Source organism: Haplochromis burtoni, unplaced genomic scaffold (genome assembly GCF_018398535.1).
Source record: "Haplochromis burtoni strain Fernald_Lab_line unplaced genomic scaffold, NCSU_Asbu1 Contig_103, whole genome shotgun sequence".
Classification (NCBI taxonomy): domain Eukaryota; kingdom Metazoa; phylum Chordata; class Actinopteri; order Cichliformes; family Cichlidae; genus Haplochromis; species Haplochromis burtoni.
Genome location: NW_024582464.1, coordinates 562,166 through 579,742, shown reverse-complemented (window position 1 = coordinate 579,742; position 17,577 = coordinate 562,166). Strand labels below are relative to the sequence as shown.

At 39.7% G+C, this 17,577-nt stretch overlaps 1 protein-coding gene across 1 annotated transcript in view; it reads left to right on the top strand.

Moving 5' to 3' along the window:
- The window catches only part of nt5dc1 (5'-nucleotidase domain containing 1), a 62,919-nt gene that overhangs the window by 23,682 nt on the left and 21,660 nt on the right, over positions 1–17,577 (top strand). The window contains exon 7 of the mRNA XM_005931032.3: positions 16,065–16,239. Within this exon, the coding sequence (XP_005931094.1) occupies positions 16,065–16,239 (175 nt within the window). The remainder of the gene's footprint in view (positions 1–16,064; positions 16,240–17,577) is intronic.

Below are 17,577 nucleotides of genomic sequence, written 5' to 3'. Positions count from 1 at the left end.
AGAGACAAAACACCATTCAGCTGTCTGCACTCTTATATAATCCTGATAGACTTTTATTGTAATCAGTAACTATATTACTATCTAGCTTGTCACAGTGTTTTTCTATGCATCCATCGCTCAGGGCTGTCATGAAGTGAGTGCGTACATGTGCCACTTGTATGTTGACACAGCAACTGTATCCATGTTTTTACAGCTTTATAAAGATTTAAGTTGGATGATGAAGTCATCCATACCACAAGGCTAAATTAGTTTGCAAAGTAGCAAGTGGATTGAATATGACATCTTTGTTTGTGTCTTTATTGTGCCAACACCAAACCTTGAAAATGTTGGAACGAGAAGAAGGAAGGAAGGAACCTGAAAACATGCACACTTACCCATTCTCATCTGCTTACTGTTGCAAACATAGCTGTAATAGTGAGTAAAAAAAGCAGATTTTACAGCTAATGCTTAATGTCAGTTATTGTAAAGGTTGACTGTGTAACCATTGTAAAGCGAGTAAAGGTTGACTGTTTTTCTTCCCCTCTCCTTTTGCTAACCCTCTTCTTTCTTTCTCTTTCCTGGCCTCCGATCCTGTCCTTTCTGATTGTAATAACTCAAAATGAAAAAAAAAAAAGTAAATGAACAAAATAATAATAAATAAATACTACGACTACTACCACTACTACTACTACTACTACTACTACTAATAATAATAATAATAACAATAATGATAATAATAATAATTAATGTCAAATAAAATATGACAATCAAGTGGACCAGTATAGCAAAAGCCGTATAAATTTGTTGGGCATTTTTCTTGGCCTTCAGACAATAATTCTGATTGCTACAGTGCCGGATGGGACATACAAAAAAACCCCCATCATAACTTCATTACAGTTTGTGCAAGAAACAGATTTCAAACAGATTTAGAAAGCAGAGAAATATGCTTTATAGGGATATTCAGTGTATCACAGTAAAGCATTCACAAGGTACTGCTGTCTGAACACAGACAGAAAAATCAGCTCTACCTACACCGTGTTCCAAATTATTATGCAAATGATATTTTCCTCTGATTTTTCTAAGCAGTCGATTCAAATGAGAGTCGGTATAATTTTTGATTCATCAACCAATAGATTATAATTCAAATGTTACTGAACAAAACTACCAATGAAAACAGTATCTCTTTCAAAAATAAAAAACTTAAAATGCACTGCTCCAAAATATTACACAAACAGAGTTTCAAAAGTTTTTTAGGTTGTAAAGAACTCAAAATGGTTATTTGTAGAATTTGCAGCATTAGTAGATCAATTTTACTGCTATTTCAATCAAAAACATCTTAACAGGTCAAGTTACATATTAACATAGGTGCATTGTCTTGCATGAAGATGGTTGTGTTGCAGAAGGCACAGTTCTTCTCTTTCTACCATGGAAGAAAGTGGTCAGTCAGAAACTACACATACTTTGCAGAGGTCATTTTCACACCTTCGGGGACCCTAAAAGGGCCGGCCAGCTCTCTTCCGGTGATTCTGGCTCAAACTATGACTCCACCACCTCACTGCTGATGTTGCAGCCTTGTTGGGACATGGTGGCTGTCCACCAACCATCCAGCACTGCATCCATCTGGACCATCCAGGGTTGTATGGCACTCATCGATGAACAGGACTGTTTGAAAATTAGTCTTCATGTAGTTCTGGGCCCACGTTTCTGTTTGTGAGCATTAGGCTACGTCCACACGTACACGGGTATTTTTGAAAACGGAGATTTTCCGTTTTCGTTTTAAAAAATAATCCCGTCCACACGTAAACCAGAAATGAAGGAAAACGCTGCTAGGAACATGCCAAAGCAACAGGTGGCGATATATTCCTAACCGTGTAGAAATGTTGGCCAATCAGAAGTCTAGAAGCCTCGGTGGGAAATAGTAAACAAAGATGGGGCATAGAAGCAGAACCGAGTCGTATGTGTGGAGGGACAGTAACTGTGTGTGTATATGTAAGCATTTAAACACTGCAGAGAGTAGAATTAACAGTAACAGTATTGTAGAAATTCATTTCACCGAAACAATAACGTGGCGCACAGTGTGACGTCAAAAAATGCGCACACCTTTGACGCTGCGTTTTCTCAGTTTTTCTGTCCACACGTAAATGCAAAAACGGAGTTTTCAAAAATATCCACCCTGGCCGGAGTTTTTAAAAATCTCCGTTTTCAGTGACCAAAACGCCGTTTACGTGTGGACGAAAGGTGCAAACGCATAGAAAAATCTGCATTTTCAAAAATACCCGGGTACGTGTGGACGTAGCCTTGGTTAGGGATGGCCAAATAGAAGGTTTATGCACAACTGCAAGTCTCTGGAGGATCCTACACCTTGATGTTCGCAGGGCTCCAGAGGCACCAGCAGCTTCAAATATCTGTTTGCTGCTTTGTAATGGCCTTTTAGCAGCTGCTCTTCTGATGTATTTTCTGGCAGAAACCTTCATCATTGTGCCTTTATCTGCACAACCCTGTGTGCTCTGACTCAGCCACAAATCTCTTAACATTATGGTGATCACGCTTAAGTTTTCATGAAATACTAAGGTTTTCATTACTGTCCAAGGCATTCAACTATTTCAGCTTTTCAGCAGCAGAGAGATCTATTTCCTTCTATATTGCTTGAAAATGGTGGTCTGCTTAATAATGTGGAAATCCTTCTTTAGTTGTTTTTCTTGTAATTGGGCTCCTTGTGGGGATAGGTTAATTGGATAATCCAAATTGCCACTAGGTGTGAATGTGCGAGTGAATGTGAGTGTGAATGGTTGTCTGTCCCTGTGTGTTAGTCCTGCGACAGACTGGCGACCTGTCCAGGGTGTACCCCGCCTTTCGCCCTATGACAGCTGGGATAGGCTCCAGCGCCCCCCGCAACCCTGAAAAGGATAAGCGGAAGCGAATGGATGGATGGATGGGCTCACCTGGCAAACTAATGATCATAGGTGTCCGGCATTGATTTCAGTCATCCAAAGAGCCCTGAGACACAATTCCATCCATGGGTTTAATTGAAAAACAACTTATTTAATCTTTATGACACTTAAACACAATTTGCATAATCATTTGGAATGTGGTGTAGATTTTACCATGTGTGCTTCCCATTACTGTAACTCGTCAACCATTTTGGATTAGAGAGGAAATTCAAATGGTTCTTCAAAGATGAGAAATATTTTGTATGTTTTATACTCCAAGACATTAATACATTGGGGATTAAATTATTTTATTAAAGTATTTCTTAAATGCTGCAGAGTGCACATTGAAGTTTTTTGATTCAGTTTCAGATTTTGACTACTAAGAGTACCACAGCAGTACGAGACAGAAAGAGTGTGTGATGTGTTGTACTTTAATTATATACCTTACCATGATCACTATGTTTTTGTTCCCTTAGTCACTTTAGGCACTCTGTGCCTGATTTATTTTCTGCCATTTTCTGTAATGGAGTTCAGCAAGATCAGGTTTTACTTTGCTGTCTCTCTCCAGTGATAGAAAAACACAAGCAGTACATACAGCTAGGCCCATATATATTTGGACATTGACACTGTGCATTTATTGCACAATGCATTTATATAATGTAGATGGACATAATGTGTAGACTTTCAGCTTACATCACTGACATTGGATGAAGGATTTAGGTGTTTCAGCTCCTTAACATGACCAAAAGTAATTGGACACAATTTAATGGCATTTCATGGGCCGGTATGGGCAATTGCTTTGTATAGCCATTATCAATTAAGCAAGGCCTGGAGTTTTATGTGAGGTGTGGTGTTTGAAGATTTTGCTGTAAACAGACCACATGCAGTCAAACGAGCTCTCCATGCAGGTGAAAAAAGGCATACTTAAGCTGTGAAAACAAGAAAAAATACATCTCAGAAATTGCTACAGTTTGTTACATTCTCTGAGAAAGAAAGAAAGCACTACTGAACTTATGTTCATGGAAGACAACACTTGTGGATGATCGCAGAATCATTTCCATGGTGAAGCGAAACCCCTTAACAGCAGCCAACCAAGTGAACAACACTTTCCAGGAGGTAGGCATATTGATATCCAAGTGTACCATAAAGAGAACTGCATTAAAGTAAGGATTGACACAGGGTTCACTGCAATGTGCAAGCCACTCATAAAACTTGAGAATAGAAAGGCTAGATTGAACTTGCTAAAAAAAAAAGAAGAAGAAGGAAACATCTAAGGATCTAAGAAAGCCAGCAGAGTTGAGGAAAAACATTTTTTGGACAAATAAAACAGGGATCAACACCAGGATGATGGCAACAAAAAAGTATGGAGAAGCCGTGGAACAGCTCATGATCCAAAGCATACCACATAATCTGTAAAGGCACTGTGATGGCTTTACAGAACGAATTCTGAGGTGTTCAGAAACACACTGTCTGGTCAAATACAGCTAAATGCAGTCAAACTGATTGGGCGGCATTTCATAATGCAGCTGGACAATGACCAAAAGCATACAGCCAAAGCAAGCTAGGAGTTTATTAAAGCAAAAAAGTGGAATATTCTTGAATGACCAAGTCAGTCAGCTGATTGTAACCCAACTGAGAGTGGATTTCATGTGTTCACTAAACTTCGATCTCAAAGGCCCACAAACAAACAGCAACTGAAAGCTTCTGCTGTAAAGGCCTGGCAGTGCATTAAAAAGGAGGAAACGCAGGATCTGGTGATGTCCTTGAGTTCAAGACTTCTTTGAGTTCAAGGCTGTCATTGGCAGCAAAGGGTTTTCAACCAAGTACTAGAAATTAACATTTTATTTTCGGTTATTTAACTTGTCCAGTTACTTTTTAGACATCATTAGATCCAGCACTGCACATGATCTGTTGTTTACTGTTTGTTGAACAGTTAAAAATGATGTCGTTACATGTATGTGTGTTTACAGTTTGCTGCTCCCATATGTGTATTCAGGACACGCAATATTTACATTCACCCCTCCCATCTGTGTCTCCAGTGACAGAGCTAGAGAAACACCACAAACTCCACAGCTGACTTCTAAGTCCTGGGTCTCGTCTGTTAGTGTTAGGCTATTTTCATGTTTTAAAATGATCTGTTTGGCACTGGAGTCCCTTTGTCATTGTCTTTTAAACAAATGTATACATATGTTCCACTGCGTGACGTTCCCCACATCAGGGTGGGGATGCACAGTGTTATGTCTGACTTGCCAAATGATGTTGTGGTGGCGCCTTTCTTTGATCAGCCCCATGTTTGCTCACAGATAAGCTAAATATGTGTTTTGCGTACAACATAACAGACGAGGCATGTTCTGCGCTGCGTCAAATAAACAGCAGACTCCTAATGAACTGCTAGTTTAGCTTCCATCAGGTTTTCCTTGGAGGATGAATGATGCTGCCATATCTTAAACAAGGATAAAATAATGGTAATTGCTCATGTGGTTGGATGTTAGAGTGTGATCAGTAGATTTCAGTCTTAAGAATTTAAAATAAGGGTATATTCGCTGGTCTGAAAGGAACGATAATTGCACCTTTTTTTGGAATACAGAGAATGAGCTCTGACTTACTTTTAACATCAGTTCCATCTGACATCAGCAAAAGGAGTCTCTTGTTTCTTCTGCTCTGAGAGTCGTAAAAACTTAACTGAGCAGCAGCTTGGAGTGTGATTAAAGTGGGTTCCACCAAAGACTTCATTAACTGTTCTCATATTGTGAGAAGACAATAGTTGCACTCAGCTCAATATGTCTTTAATAGCCCGCCTTGCTGCTGTTAAGGCTGTGAAAAATGCAATAAATATGAGTTTGGATTGCATTGTATATGTATATAAAAATAGTTTAAATATGTACTGAATAACTAAAATGTGAGGCTCAGCTCTAAGCATTCAGGGTGAAGAACCAATAGCTACCTATAGGCCTACAGGACTGACATTTGTGAGTATTATCTACAGTGATTATCATGAACTTTTAAACAATACTGAGAAAAGGAGTAAATTGCCTGCTTTTAATCTTAGTAAATTACACTTGTGTGATTCATTTAAAAGTGCGGCAAGTAATTTTTTTGAAGTTGTTTAATAGGAAAAAAGGAAAACTGTCCTCATGAATATATTCGTTAGTGTTTAATCACATCTTCCACCAAATTGATCCATTCTCCAAAAGTTTGAATTATTATTTTGAAAATAAGGAGCGTGCACCAGAAGTCGTCATGTTGCCTCACCATCTTGAACACAGTGGCCAAGAAGGACATTACCACCACATACAGTGGCTTGCAAAAGAGGAGGATGTTGTCCAAGATAAAGACAATGATGTTGAATAATACCTCCCACCCACTCAGGGGCGGATCTAGAGAAATTTTCTTAGGGTGGCATGAGGGTGGCAAAGAAATCAAATGGGGGGGCAAAATCAAAGCCTTTTTTTTCAAACACATATGCAGGTGGTTAAATATGGTTAAAATGAGTCAATTGCAGTAAGTACATGTTTTTCATATAAATATAGTCTATAACTTAATTATTGTCTGTAGCCAATGCGTTTTGATTTTATGTACTGTATAGCCTGTATAATAAATATGTAGCCCAATAAGTATAAAATCCAGAAAGCTACACAACATGGGGTGGTTGCTTTACAAACACAAGTCTAACTTAAGTTTCACACTGTTTTTTGTTAGAAAACAATCACATTGTTACATGCTTAAATTACACAAAATGTCAGAAATCTGCACTGTCATGAGCAAAAAACAACTAAATTCAGTTGAGCTGAAAAGAATGATACTAAACAAGGCAAGGGGAAAAAAATAAAATGAAACAATTTGAGGGTAAAATACAAATGTAAACTCAAAAGGAGTCAAAAATGGGCAGTTGTATTTCAGACCTCAGAGGGTTAATTCAACAAATCATGAAAAATTAGATTTGAGATCTGACAACTGCTGTTCACAAACGCTGTCCATCTAATCTGACTGAGCTGGAGCTGTTTTGCAAGAATTTCAGTCGCTAGATGTGCAAAGCTGGTAGAGACAGACCCTAAAAGACTGGCTGCTGTAATTGCAGCAAAAGGTGGTTCTACAAAGTATTTACTCAGGGGGCTGAATAATTACGCACACCCCACTTTTCAGTTATTTATTTGTAAAAAATATTTGGAATCATGTATGATTTTCATTCCACTTCTCACGTGTGCACCACTTTGTGTTGGTCTTTCACGTGGAATTCCAATAAAATTGATTCATGTTTGTGGCTGTAATGTGACAAAATGTGGGAAAGTTCAAGGGGGCCGAATACTTTTGCAAGCCACTGTACATAGTAAACATCTTTAAATTAAAAAAATCACAAATAGCTCTTTCATATACGACCATTTAACATTTGTACATTTTCATCATGTCGTTCTCCTCCTCCAAAACTGCTCTCTCCCTGCTCTTGTGTCCACTCCTCACCTCAAGCCTCTTCTCCTGGACTGAAGTGAGATCTCGAACACACAAAAACATTTGTAAACATGCTTATTTATCCTGTGTGTCCTTCAGTGTTGCTTTTTGGTAATCTCAGTCTCTCACTGAATGTACTCCTGTGGCTTGCCAGCAAGTCATGGAGTGGGTGGGAGGTATTATCCAACATTGTCTTTATCTTGGACAACATCCTCCTCTCCGACACAACCCTGAGGGAGTCCAGCTCCATCCCCACAACATTACTGGCCTTGCGGATCAGTTTATTTAGTCTGTTGGCATCTGCGATCCTCAACCTGCTGCCCCAGCATGCAACAACATAGTGGATTGCACTGGCCACAACAGACTCATAGAAAATCCTGAACATTGTCCAACAGATGTTGATGGACCTCAGCTGCTTCAGAAAATAGAGACGGCTCTGGCCTTTCCTGTAAAGTGCAGTGGTGTTTTTGGTGGTTTTTTTGTGTACTCCGAGGTATTTATAGTTCTCCACAATGTCCACATTGATCCTCTGGATTGAAACAGGGGTCAAGGTTTTCCTGGTCTTCCTAAAATCCACAATCAATTCCATGGTCTTTGCCACGTTAAGCTGCAGATGATTCTGCTTGCACCACGTGACAAAGGAGTCAACCACAGCCCGGTACTCTGACTCATCACCCTTGCTCATGCATCCAACCACCCCAGAGTCAATAGCAAACTTCTGAAAATGGCAGTTCTCTGTGCAGTGGTTGAAGTCTGTGGTGTAGAGGGGGAAGAGGGAAGGGGGGGAGGACGGTCCCTTGTGGTGCCCCTATGTTGCTGATTATCTTGTCAGACACACACTGTGGAAGACGTACATATTGTTGTCTTCCTGTCAGGTAATCAACAATCCAGGACACCAGAGAAGCATCCACCTGCATCTCTCTTAGTTGGCCTGATGTTGTTGAATGCACTAGAAAAGTCAAAAAACATGACCCTCACAGTGCTTGCCGGCTGGTCCAGATGGGTGTAGACACGATTGAGCCTTGAGGATGCGGGGACTCACCCTGTCTGGTCCAGCAGACTTGCCAGAGTGGAGTCTCCTTCTTTGTCTCTGAACCTGGTTGTGAGTGAAAGTGATAGTTGGGGGAGGGGTGTCAGGACTTTCACTGGAGGCAACAGTGCTATGTGGAGAGAGAGGGAGGCCATGTCTACACTAATACATTTTCGTTTGAAAACGCATCTTTTTCCCTCTGTTTTGGCCTTCCGTCCACACTTAGACGGTGTTTTCAGTCAAGGAATATGGAGCGTTTTGAAAACGCTCTCCAAAGCGTTTCCTTGTTGCAGTGTGGACAGCAAACCCGGAGCCTTTTCGAAAACGATGACACATTTTAGTCATGTGATGCAGTCATGTGACCAATTAAACTAAGATAGCGGAGGGCATTACACAGCAGTTGTTTTGTTTGCTCTCAATTTTGACAGCCCTATTAAAGATTAATATCAGTTTGTACATGCTCCAGACAGCTTTTCCTCAAATTCTTCATTTCTCACTCGCTTTTGCAACTTTGTACTTTTGTGTTACTCGCAGCAACAACTCCACCTCATTGTTAGTCCATTTAAAAAACTTTGTGCTTTTCTTCAACATTTTGCCGCGGCGTTTCAAAGAGCCGTTAAGTAAATAAACGGCAGACAGAAATGAGGCAGGTCGAATCGGCTTGTGTTTCACGCATGCGCAGTACTAAAAATGACACTTTCCCATTCTCATAGAAAGTTTACTCGCCAAGTGCAGCTAACAGCAACAAAAACAGCAGCGTTTCCTGACAGAAAAGTTAAGGATATCCTCATCAACCCACCTCAATATCCCTGTCATCAAACAAACGTGTGCTTCACTTACTCACTGGATTGTATTAGACTCCTTTCACAACATTTTACAGCCTCCCTTTGGAGCATACAATTGCATATGACGAAAGCCCATTGGCATTTGTGTTCACATATTTTATTCTCCTAGTGATCACTGCTTCATCATTTTAATACCTTTGTCTCTAAAGACTGGGTTCTATTTTTCACTGCTATAATTAAGTCATAATATCATAATCTACTGATAGTTCCATTAAACTTGGTGATCATTCTTACTCAGCTTTACTGCAAGGTGATCATTTTGCTTTTCTCTCAGGCATCCTGGGCCCTATCAGAGTTCCAGTCCACGGCTTGGATATAGAAATAGTATTTCTTCTGTTTACGTCAGCAATATAAAAGATGTTGTTGCAACATAAGTCAGTATTTTTGCCATTTTTTTCATCCTGTGTGAACTGATGAGGAGTAGCGATCGTGCACGCTTCCCATGTGTTTTCTAAGACTCATGTATAAAGATGGTAGCCAAACAGGTAGCTATTGTTTATGGAGATTGCACCTTGGGGGATAATTCATCACTGTGAGTGCCATAAACTCCCTGTGATTATAACAAACCAGACTGGACTTGTTCAGGGTTTTACACATTTTGCTTTTTGTGCTTTTCTTTTGTCGGTGTTCTTCTGAGAGTCAGCAAAATGTAGTTAAGATAAATATACATAAATATGTTTAATTTGAAGGGCAATTTCACTTGTGCATTTAACTCTTGTTTACAATAGGCAATGGGATTTTTGAATCAGCGTTTTCTTCCCTGTGTATTTCGGTTGCGCTGCACCTACTGAGACTGTGCACGGTGTCACCCTGTATAGGGAATTTAAGATGTGATCTTCCTGAGATCAGACCTTAAAGTATGAATGCCTGCAGTTTTCTTAAGATAGCACTGGCTAAATATAGCTCTGGTTTGGTGTAATGACAGATTGCAGTGTCCCTCACGTTTGCTCTGAGGCGAAAGTGACTGCGCAACTGGCGTCACTGTCCCCCACAGCGATGTGTATAAGGGTGTCCAAAAACCACCGTCCCTTTTTTTTCACAGCTGCCATTGTTCTTTGTGTCGCTTTTTATCTCCACTTCTGTAGCACTTCTTCAGAAAGTAGAAAAACTAAGGGACAGGAGTCTATCTGCCTGCCTAGTGAACAACTCAAAGGTTTCCCTGTTCTCTTTTTCATGTTCCTTGATCATTAAGATAAAACACCCTTTAAAGCACAACACCTCAATGAAAGACCGCTTTGGGAAAGCTATATTCTAATGTATGATAGTCTAATTAATCTACTTAGATCAAACTGGGACAGCAGGCAGATAAATCCTTGGAGGTGTATTTCATCATCTTTCACAAAAAGTTACCTGAAATCTAGCCCTATATTTTTTAGAGATAAAAAGGACCATTTGGGGAAAATACTTTTGGGAGATGGAACGATGGATGGAGGAATTTCCACAACTCATGCATTCCCTACATTCATTGTATGATTTAATAGGACTACAAAATAAAATACTTTACTAATTCAATCTTTAAAATTTCTTCCAGTTTATGAAATTTATTTGATTTATTTTTCCTAGGAAACATCTTCCTAATCTGTCTTAAGGACAAAGTTATCTTATATTAATATTAATGAGGCACTTTGTAACCACAACTTGACTAAACTCGGTTGAGTTTTACAATGAAAACAACTTGTGAGTGTGTGATATTTGTTGAGGTATGTTTCACATTACATTGAACTCTGCAGTCTTACACTAGTCAATATATCCCAGCGTAATGTAACACCTTTGTACCATAATGTTAGGTTTTCCACCACCATCAACAAAACTTTATTGTTCCAGTAGATGCATTGGTGGAACTGACCCCAAGTTGCCCTGATGTATCCAACGGAGTGTGAATACATTATGTTTAAAGTGAAAACACTTGTATGATAGTAAACAAGGTTGTTACTAAGGCTACGTCCACACGTACCCGGGTATTTTTGAAAACGCAGATTTTTCTATGCGTTTGCACCTTTCGTCCACACGTAAACGGCGTTTTCGGTCACTGAAAACGGAGATTTCTAAAAACGCCTGCCAGGGTGGATATTTTCGAAAACTCCATTTTTGCATTTACGTGTGGACAAGAAAAACTGAGAAAACGCAGCGTCCAAGGTGTGCGCATTTTTTGACGTCACACTGTGCGCCACGTTATTGTTTCGGTGAAATGAATTTCTACAATACTGTTACTGTTAATTGTACTCTCTGCAGTGTTTAAATGCTTACATATACACACACAGTTACTGTCCCTCCACACATAGGACTGGGTTCTGCTTCTATGCCCCATCTTTGTTTACTATTTCCCACCGAGGCTTCTAGACTTCTGATTGGCCAACATTTCTACACGGTTAGGGATATATCGCCACCTGTTGCTTTGGCATGTTCCTAGCAGCGTTTCCTTCATTTCTGTGTTTACGTGTGGATGGGATTCTTTTTTAAAATGAAAACGGAAAATCTCCGTTTTCAAAAATACCCGTGTACTTGTGGACGTAGCCTAAGAGAGTGCTGTACAAGTACCAATCTATTTATTACTATTTTTGTTGTCATTGAATCCCTGTCCAAACTTTTTCTAAAGGTCTCTCAGATTTCTTTAGATCTGGGTACGATAATGAAAAGCAAACCTTAGACAGGAAACGGGTTCCACAGTTCTCTTCTCAGTGAGGGTCCAATCTTTGGCACCTAATTTGCAAACTCAGATTTGAAGGTGTAGTTGCACTTTATGTAACTGAGCTGTTGTTCTTATTCATTTCAGTCATGAAAGTTACTTTAAAGTGACAGCTTTTGTGTCATTTGTTTGAGTGATTTACCTTCATGTAGAGAGGATGAACAGTTTAATTGACTTACAATGTCAAAAAAAGCAAGAAATGTCAAAAAGATTGGCTTTTTGACCTGACGTGAAACTTGTTGTGGACTAAGTTGGAACCTCCTTTTGACAGCTTTGTTTTTAGAGTATATTGCCTTTTTGTTATCACGAGTGTTATTTCGATAGTGAAGCTCCACTGTCACCGACTGAAAGGGGAAAAAAAACTGTGCAAGGGACATGATGCAGCAATTTGTGGTCGTTCTGCTAAAAATGGAAAGTCCACAGACAGAATGGCCCGACCAGTTTTTCCACGTGGTTCCAACAGGTGCTGGAAAATGCTGTTTGTCTGGATGCCTTTTTAAGACAAAACACTGTAGATTATAGCTTCCCTTTAGAGATTTAGTACATGTGCTTTATACAGTGTATATACAGAGATTGATGTTTATTATGTATAATGACAAAAAGAGTAAATGGATCTTTTCTCACATTTGTTTTCTTAGCCTTTATCTTTCCTGCTGGGGGGATAAAGAAAATAAATGAACGTGTAGATTGTGCCCCTCATCACTTTTGGTGTGGCTGGTTGCAAAATGCTCATGTTCTCTGCCCTAATTTCCAGTGCTACTGTTGATTTGTGTATCCTGTCAGGATGCTTTGATGTATCAAAGAGATTGACCTGCTGCAGGTCGTGGTTTTCTTTCACTGAGCAGCTATTCAGTTATGCAGGCCTGGCGCCTGCCTGCACAGTGCAGTGCCCAGGCACAGGCCTGCTGGGCCTCAGGGCACTTCAGTCCTATATTCACAGCTAGACACAGACACTGTAGTAGCCTCACAGTGGTGCCAGAGCAGCATTTTAAATATGCGCTTCTCTGCGGGACTTCTGGTTTGCTTCTTCGCTTGCTTCTCCGCTTTAAATCATTTGCCTGGAAGCAGACAGAGGGCTGAAGAGATATAGAACAAAATATAGAGCGTCTGTGAAATGAAAAAACCGAGTTGTTTTTGGGAGGTGTCACTGAGACAGAAAGAAATAAAACAAAACAAAACAGCACTCAGCTGAGGCTATCATCCTGTTCTGGGATCACACTCGAGTGTTTGTTTGTTTTTTTAGCATCTTTGTTCATATGAATTGCAGAATGGGTGGAAGTGTTGATCTCTATAGGGATGTGCTGATATATCAACTGTCTGCTGCTGTCAGCCAGTATTGACTGACACTGACATATCAGCAAAACAGGCGATATATGACCAGTGTCTGTGGTCAGCATGTATATCTGCAAACAAATTTTTGCACTATCTGTTAATATTGACTAAATTGGACACTATGGATTTAGAATTTCCCTTGATCTAGCAACAGGACACTATTTACCACCTACAGCAGAACTACCACGTGCTTTTATGATGTTTTATTGTGGCTGGTATTGGATAAGGACTCCAATATCATCTTTTTAGCCATCTTCATCTCTGAATCTTTGCGGCGTGTTATTGAAATCTGGTGCTGGCATGTGGGGTCGATGTTTGTTAAACACATGTAACTACTTCATGGAATCTTGCTGCTAGGAGAGTTCCCCTAATCCCCCACAGATGACCTCCCTGATTGTGGGTAATGAGGCAAGACAGGCTTTGTGCTTCCTGAGGAGCGGCCGTGGTTGTTGAGACCCCTTTTTGCTGTTTAGCTGAAGGTGTAATGATCTGTGGATGCAATTAAAACTTCAGACGAGATTTTTTTTAAATGTTTGCATCTGGAACACTTTCAAAATGCGGATTAAGAGGTTCTCACTGACCGGATAAACCAGATAAATGAGCCGTTTTTGCTTGTTTGTGTTTGTCACCATCTTCTGTTTAGACCTCTGTACTGCCTTTTTTGGAAAAAAACAGAGCATTTTTCCTCTTCCATGTTAGTCCTGTATTTGGCCACTGGAGGCCAGCATGCCCAAACATTTTAGACTTGGTGCAGGACTGAGAAACCGCTCAACCATATCATTCCCATGACAGGCAGTAGTTGTTACATACCTATTTATTTAGTCAGATTAAAAAAAATAGACCTAAACAGAAAAGAATTTGAAACTGCTGCTATAAATACTGTGTCAGGTAGTCTGCTGAGGGTGCTGATGTCAGGATATTAAAAATGGTATTAACTTATAGAGATAAGTAGTGTACTATAAGTAGAATGTAGCTCTTTTTTCTTCTGCTTGCAAAAGAAAAAACACAGCTTCTATTAAAGTTTGTCAGCAAATACCATCTGCTTCATATTTCTGTTTGTATATTGTTGCCTTTATGTCAATTCCATCGCAGAACTGTGAGGTCTTTTGTCTGTAGAATTCATTGGGTCTACAAATAGTCACAATTTTTGCAGTTACAAGACTTCCAGGTACCATTTGATAATGTTTCCGCATTTTACAATGCAGAATGGCAATATTATATGTATTCATGTGTATTATGTGTTGTCAGGCAGTATCTGTATTCTTGATATATCGTCCTTTATTCATAGGTTTTTATAGTGATGAGACACATAACTGAGTTACATGTTTTAATGAGCCAGAATTGGTAATACTAACAGGAAGTGAAGTGATGGAGAAGCAGGGCCATGACCCTTAGGTCCCACTTTTGTGAACACAGATTCCAAAGAGAACTTTATGTTTTTTTCTGTATGGCATCTTTAAATATAGTTCATGTTTTTGTGTGTTTAGTTTTGTTTGTTTTTTGAAGCTTGCTCAGCAGAAAGAAAATTGTGGAAAAGTTCAAGCACTTCAGCCTTCTTTGCTCAATCTGTAAACATTTAGTCTCTCACGAGGAAAAATGGAAGCATGTGTCCTTTGATGTTTGTCTTTGAAAGAATTGTAGCTTTTTTGGGGTTTTGCAACAATATGCGAAGAAGCTAATTGATTACCCTCTGTGCTGGTTTCTTTCAGTAACCCAAAGACTCCTCTGGCATATTTATGGTAGCAGATTTCAGTTTTCTTTTTCTTTGTTTTGTTGTTTCTCTGCATCGTTGCATTACAGGTAGTTACTTGTATCAAAGTTTTAACGCAGCTGAAAGAATTTTATCCTAGAATAAGTGACCATAACTGGAGGTCAGCATGCTGTCCTTTGTTATTAAAGTGTTATATCAGGTAAAAAGATAAAGATGACCACAGATTACTTAAAAAAATCTGATTAGACAATAAAATTTTTACCTGTTTAAAAATGGACACTACGTTAGCAGTTGTGAACAGCTGGTACTTTCCATATAGTGTTACATTTGCACTGTATGATGGTACAGCAGAGGAAAAACAGACCTGTGTTAGCCACTCAGAAACATGCTGTCAGTTTAGCTCTATGACACAACTGTAACTTACACGTATGTTACAGTGGGGATCAATTTTAATGAGATGGTCAGTGGGTAGTAAGGAAATGCTGTTATGTTCAGCAGCTGAGGGCGTTCTAGCATTGGACTGTAAATAACAAATGAGTTCAGTTCAATTTAATTCAGTTGACTTTGATTTGTATAGTGCAAAATTACAACAATAATGGCCTCAATGGGCTTTGTCTTGTCTTGTAAGGTAAAGACTCTACAATAATATAGAGAAAACCCCCAAAATTAAATGGCCCACTTTGAGCAAGCAGTTGGTGACAGCGGGAAGGAAAAACGCCCTTTTAAAAGAAAGAAATCTTCAACTGAGCAGGTTCAGGGAGGCAAAGCCATGACTAGTTGGAGATGAAAAGATGAAGAGAGTGACACAAGACAAAAGCCACAGTAACACTAACTAATGATTAAATACAGAGAGGTGTATAAACATAGGGAGAGTGAAAAAGAAACACTCAGTGTGTAATAACGAAGCCCCAAGCGGCATGGTAGTAGTGCTTCACAGCTACAGTAATCAACTATTACCATAGTAAATAACTGTTGTAGCTTTGTTACTGGAGTCTCTGTCGAGGTGTGTCAGATTGTGGAAATCTGAATGTGAAATAGTAGCATGTATGTAAACTTTTGTTTACATAGCGTGCACTTGTCTTACTACTGTTGTGTTTCCCCACAGATGATGCAGGGACATACTTCCCAAGTGTGAAGAGGGATCCGGGCCTGTACCTGCAGCGTTGTTCCGACTCTGTCAAGACCTGGCTGCGCAGCATGAAAAATGCTGGCCAGGTTCTGCTCCTCATCACTAGCTCCCATAGTGACTACTGCAGGCTCATCTGTGAACACATCCTGGGGTAAGACTGCCCACACCAATACTTCACACTGGCACCTCCATTAACAAAGCTGGAACCTCATCTGCTTTGTTTACCATAACAGTCCAAATAGGGCTTTTAACCTATTCTTTTTTTCATTCAACTCACTCATCCTTGACCTTTCTAAACCTGCCCAGCAGGATGCTGATGAGGTCTGTGTTTTTAAATTGTAGCGGTGGGGCTACTGTTCAAATCACTGGCTTTGTGCATTACCAGCTTCCCTCTGTCTGCACTATACAAAGTGTGGTTAGAGCCTTGTTTTTGTAGCCTAAGCCCCATTTCACACTCGATCAAGCAGCAGTACTGGGCCTTGAAACAACACAGTGTCCACGTTGCTGCTGTGTTTGGACTTAGATAAGCCCTTCTTGTTCTTTGTCGGCTCTTATCCTCTTCTCTGGCCTTGTCGATAGTTTGGTTTTTTTTCAGTCTCCATTGCTTGAAGCTGTTGCTCCATGTGAAGTTTTCAGGTTAAAGCCGTTTTGCTCTGGATGTCCTCCTCTCACACCATTTCCTGTCGTCTTCCACAGAAAGCAGAGGCCTGTCTGAGTGTGTGTGTTTGACACACACTCAGACCTTTACAAGGTCAGCAGATTTCTGTTGTAAGACTTAGAAATTAGGCTGAAGTGGTTTAGGGAGGAGTGTTTGTGCTGATTGAGGTAGTTGGCTTTAACATCCTACTTGGTTGTCTTACAGCCAAAGTTTGTGTATTCTTCCAGGGAAATGTGTTGGTGGGTCATGTCAGCACATGATGTGTGATATGTTAAGAAAGCACTTTATTGAGAAACGGGGCTTCTCCTTTGTCATCATGCCACCGTCCTTTTCAAGAGAAAATCGTCACTGGCCCACAGTAGTTGCTGTGTGGCAAATAGTGGCTGAACACCAATGACACGAGGCTGTCAGAAATAGCACAGGAAAGCCAGCTCTGTCCAACAGGAGAGTACAAGCTAATACTGACCAACCGTCCAGTGAAGTGGGCATTACTATTTGGTACAATTGGATGAAGACTTTTTTTATCAGAAGAATAGCATCATTTCATGATTCTGTGATTGTTTATTCCACTGACCAAGCATGTTTTCTGGTTTATATAAAGTACTGAAAGTTGAGATGTTTATCCATTTTCTTTGGCTAATGTGGGAGTGGGTCATATGGGCAGCCAAAACTGAATTTAAAAAAAATTGAACTTAATTTTTTTTAAACATGCACTTTTCAAAGAGGTTTTTACATGTCCATTTAGGTGGACAACATACGTTTTGACTTATGAATTTGACAAACTACTAAAATAAAATGTGAAAGAACTATAACATAACAAAAATATTTTTT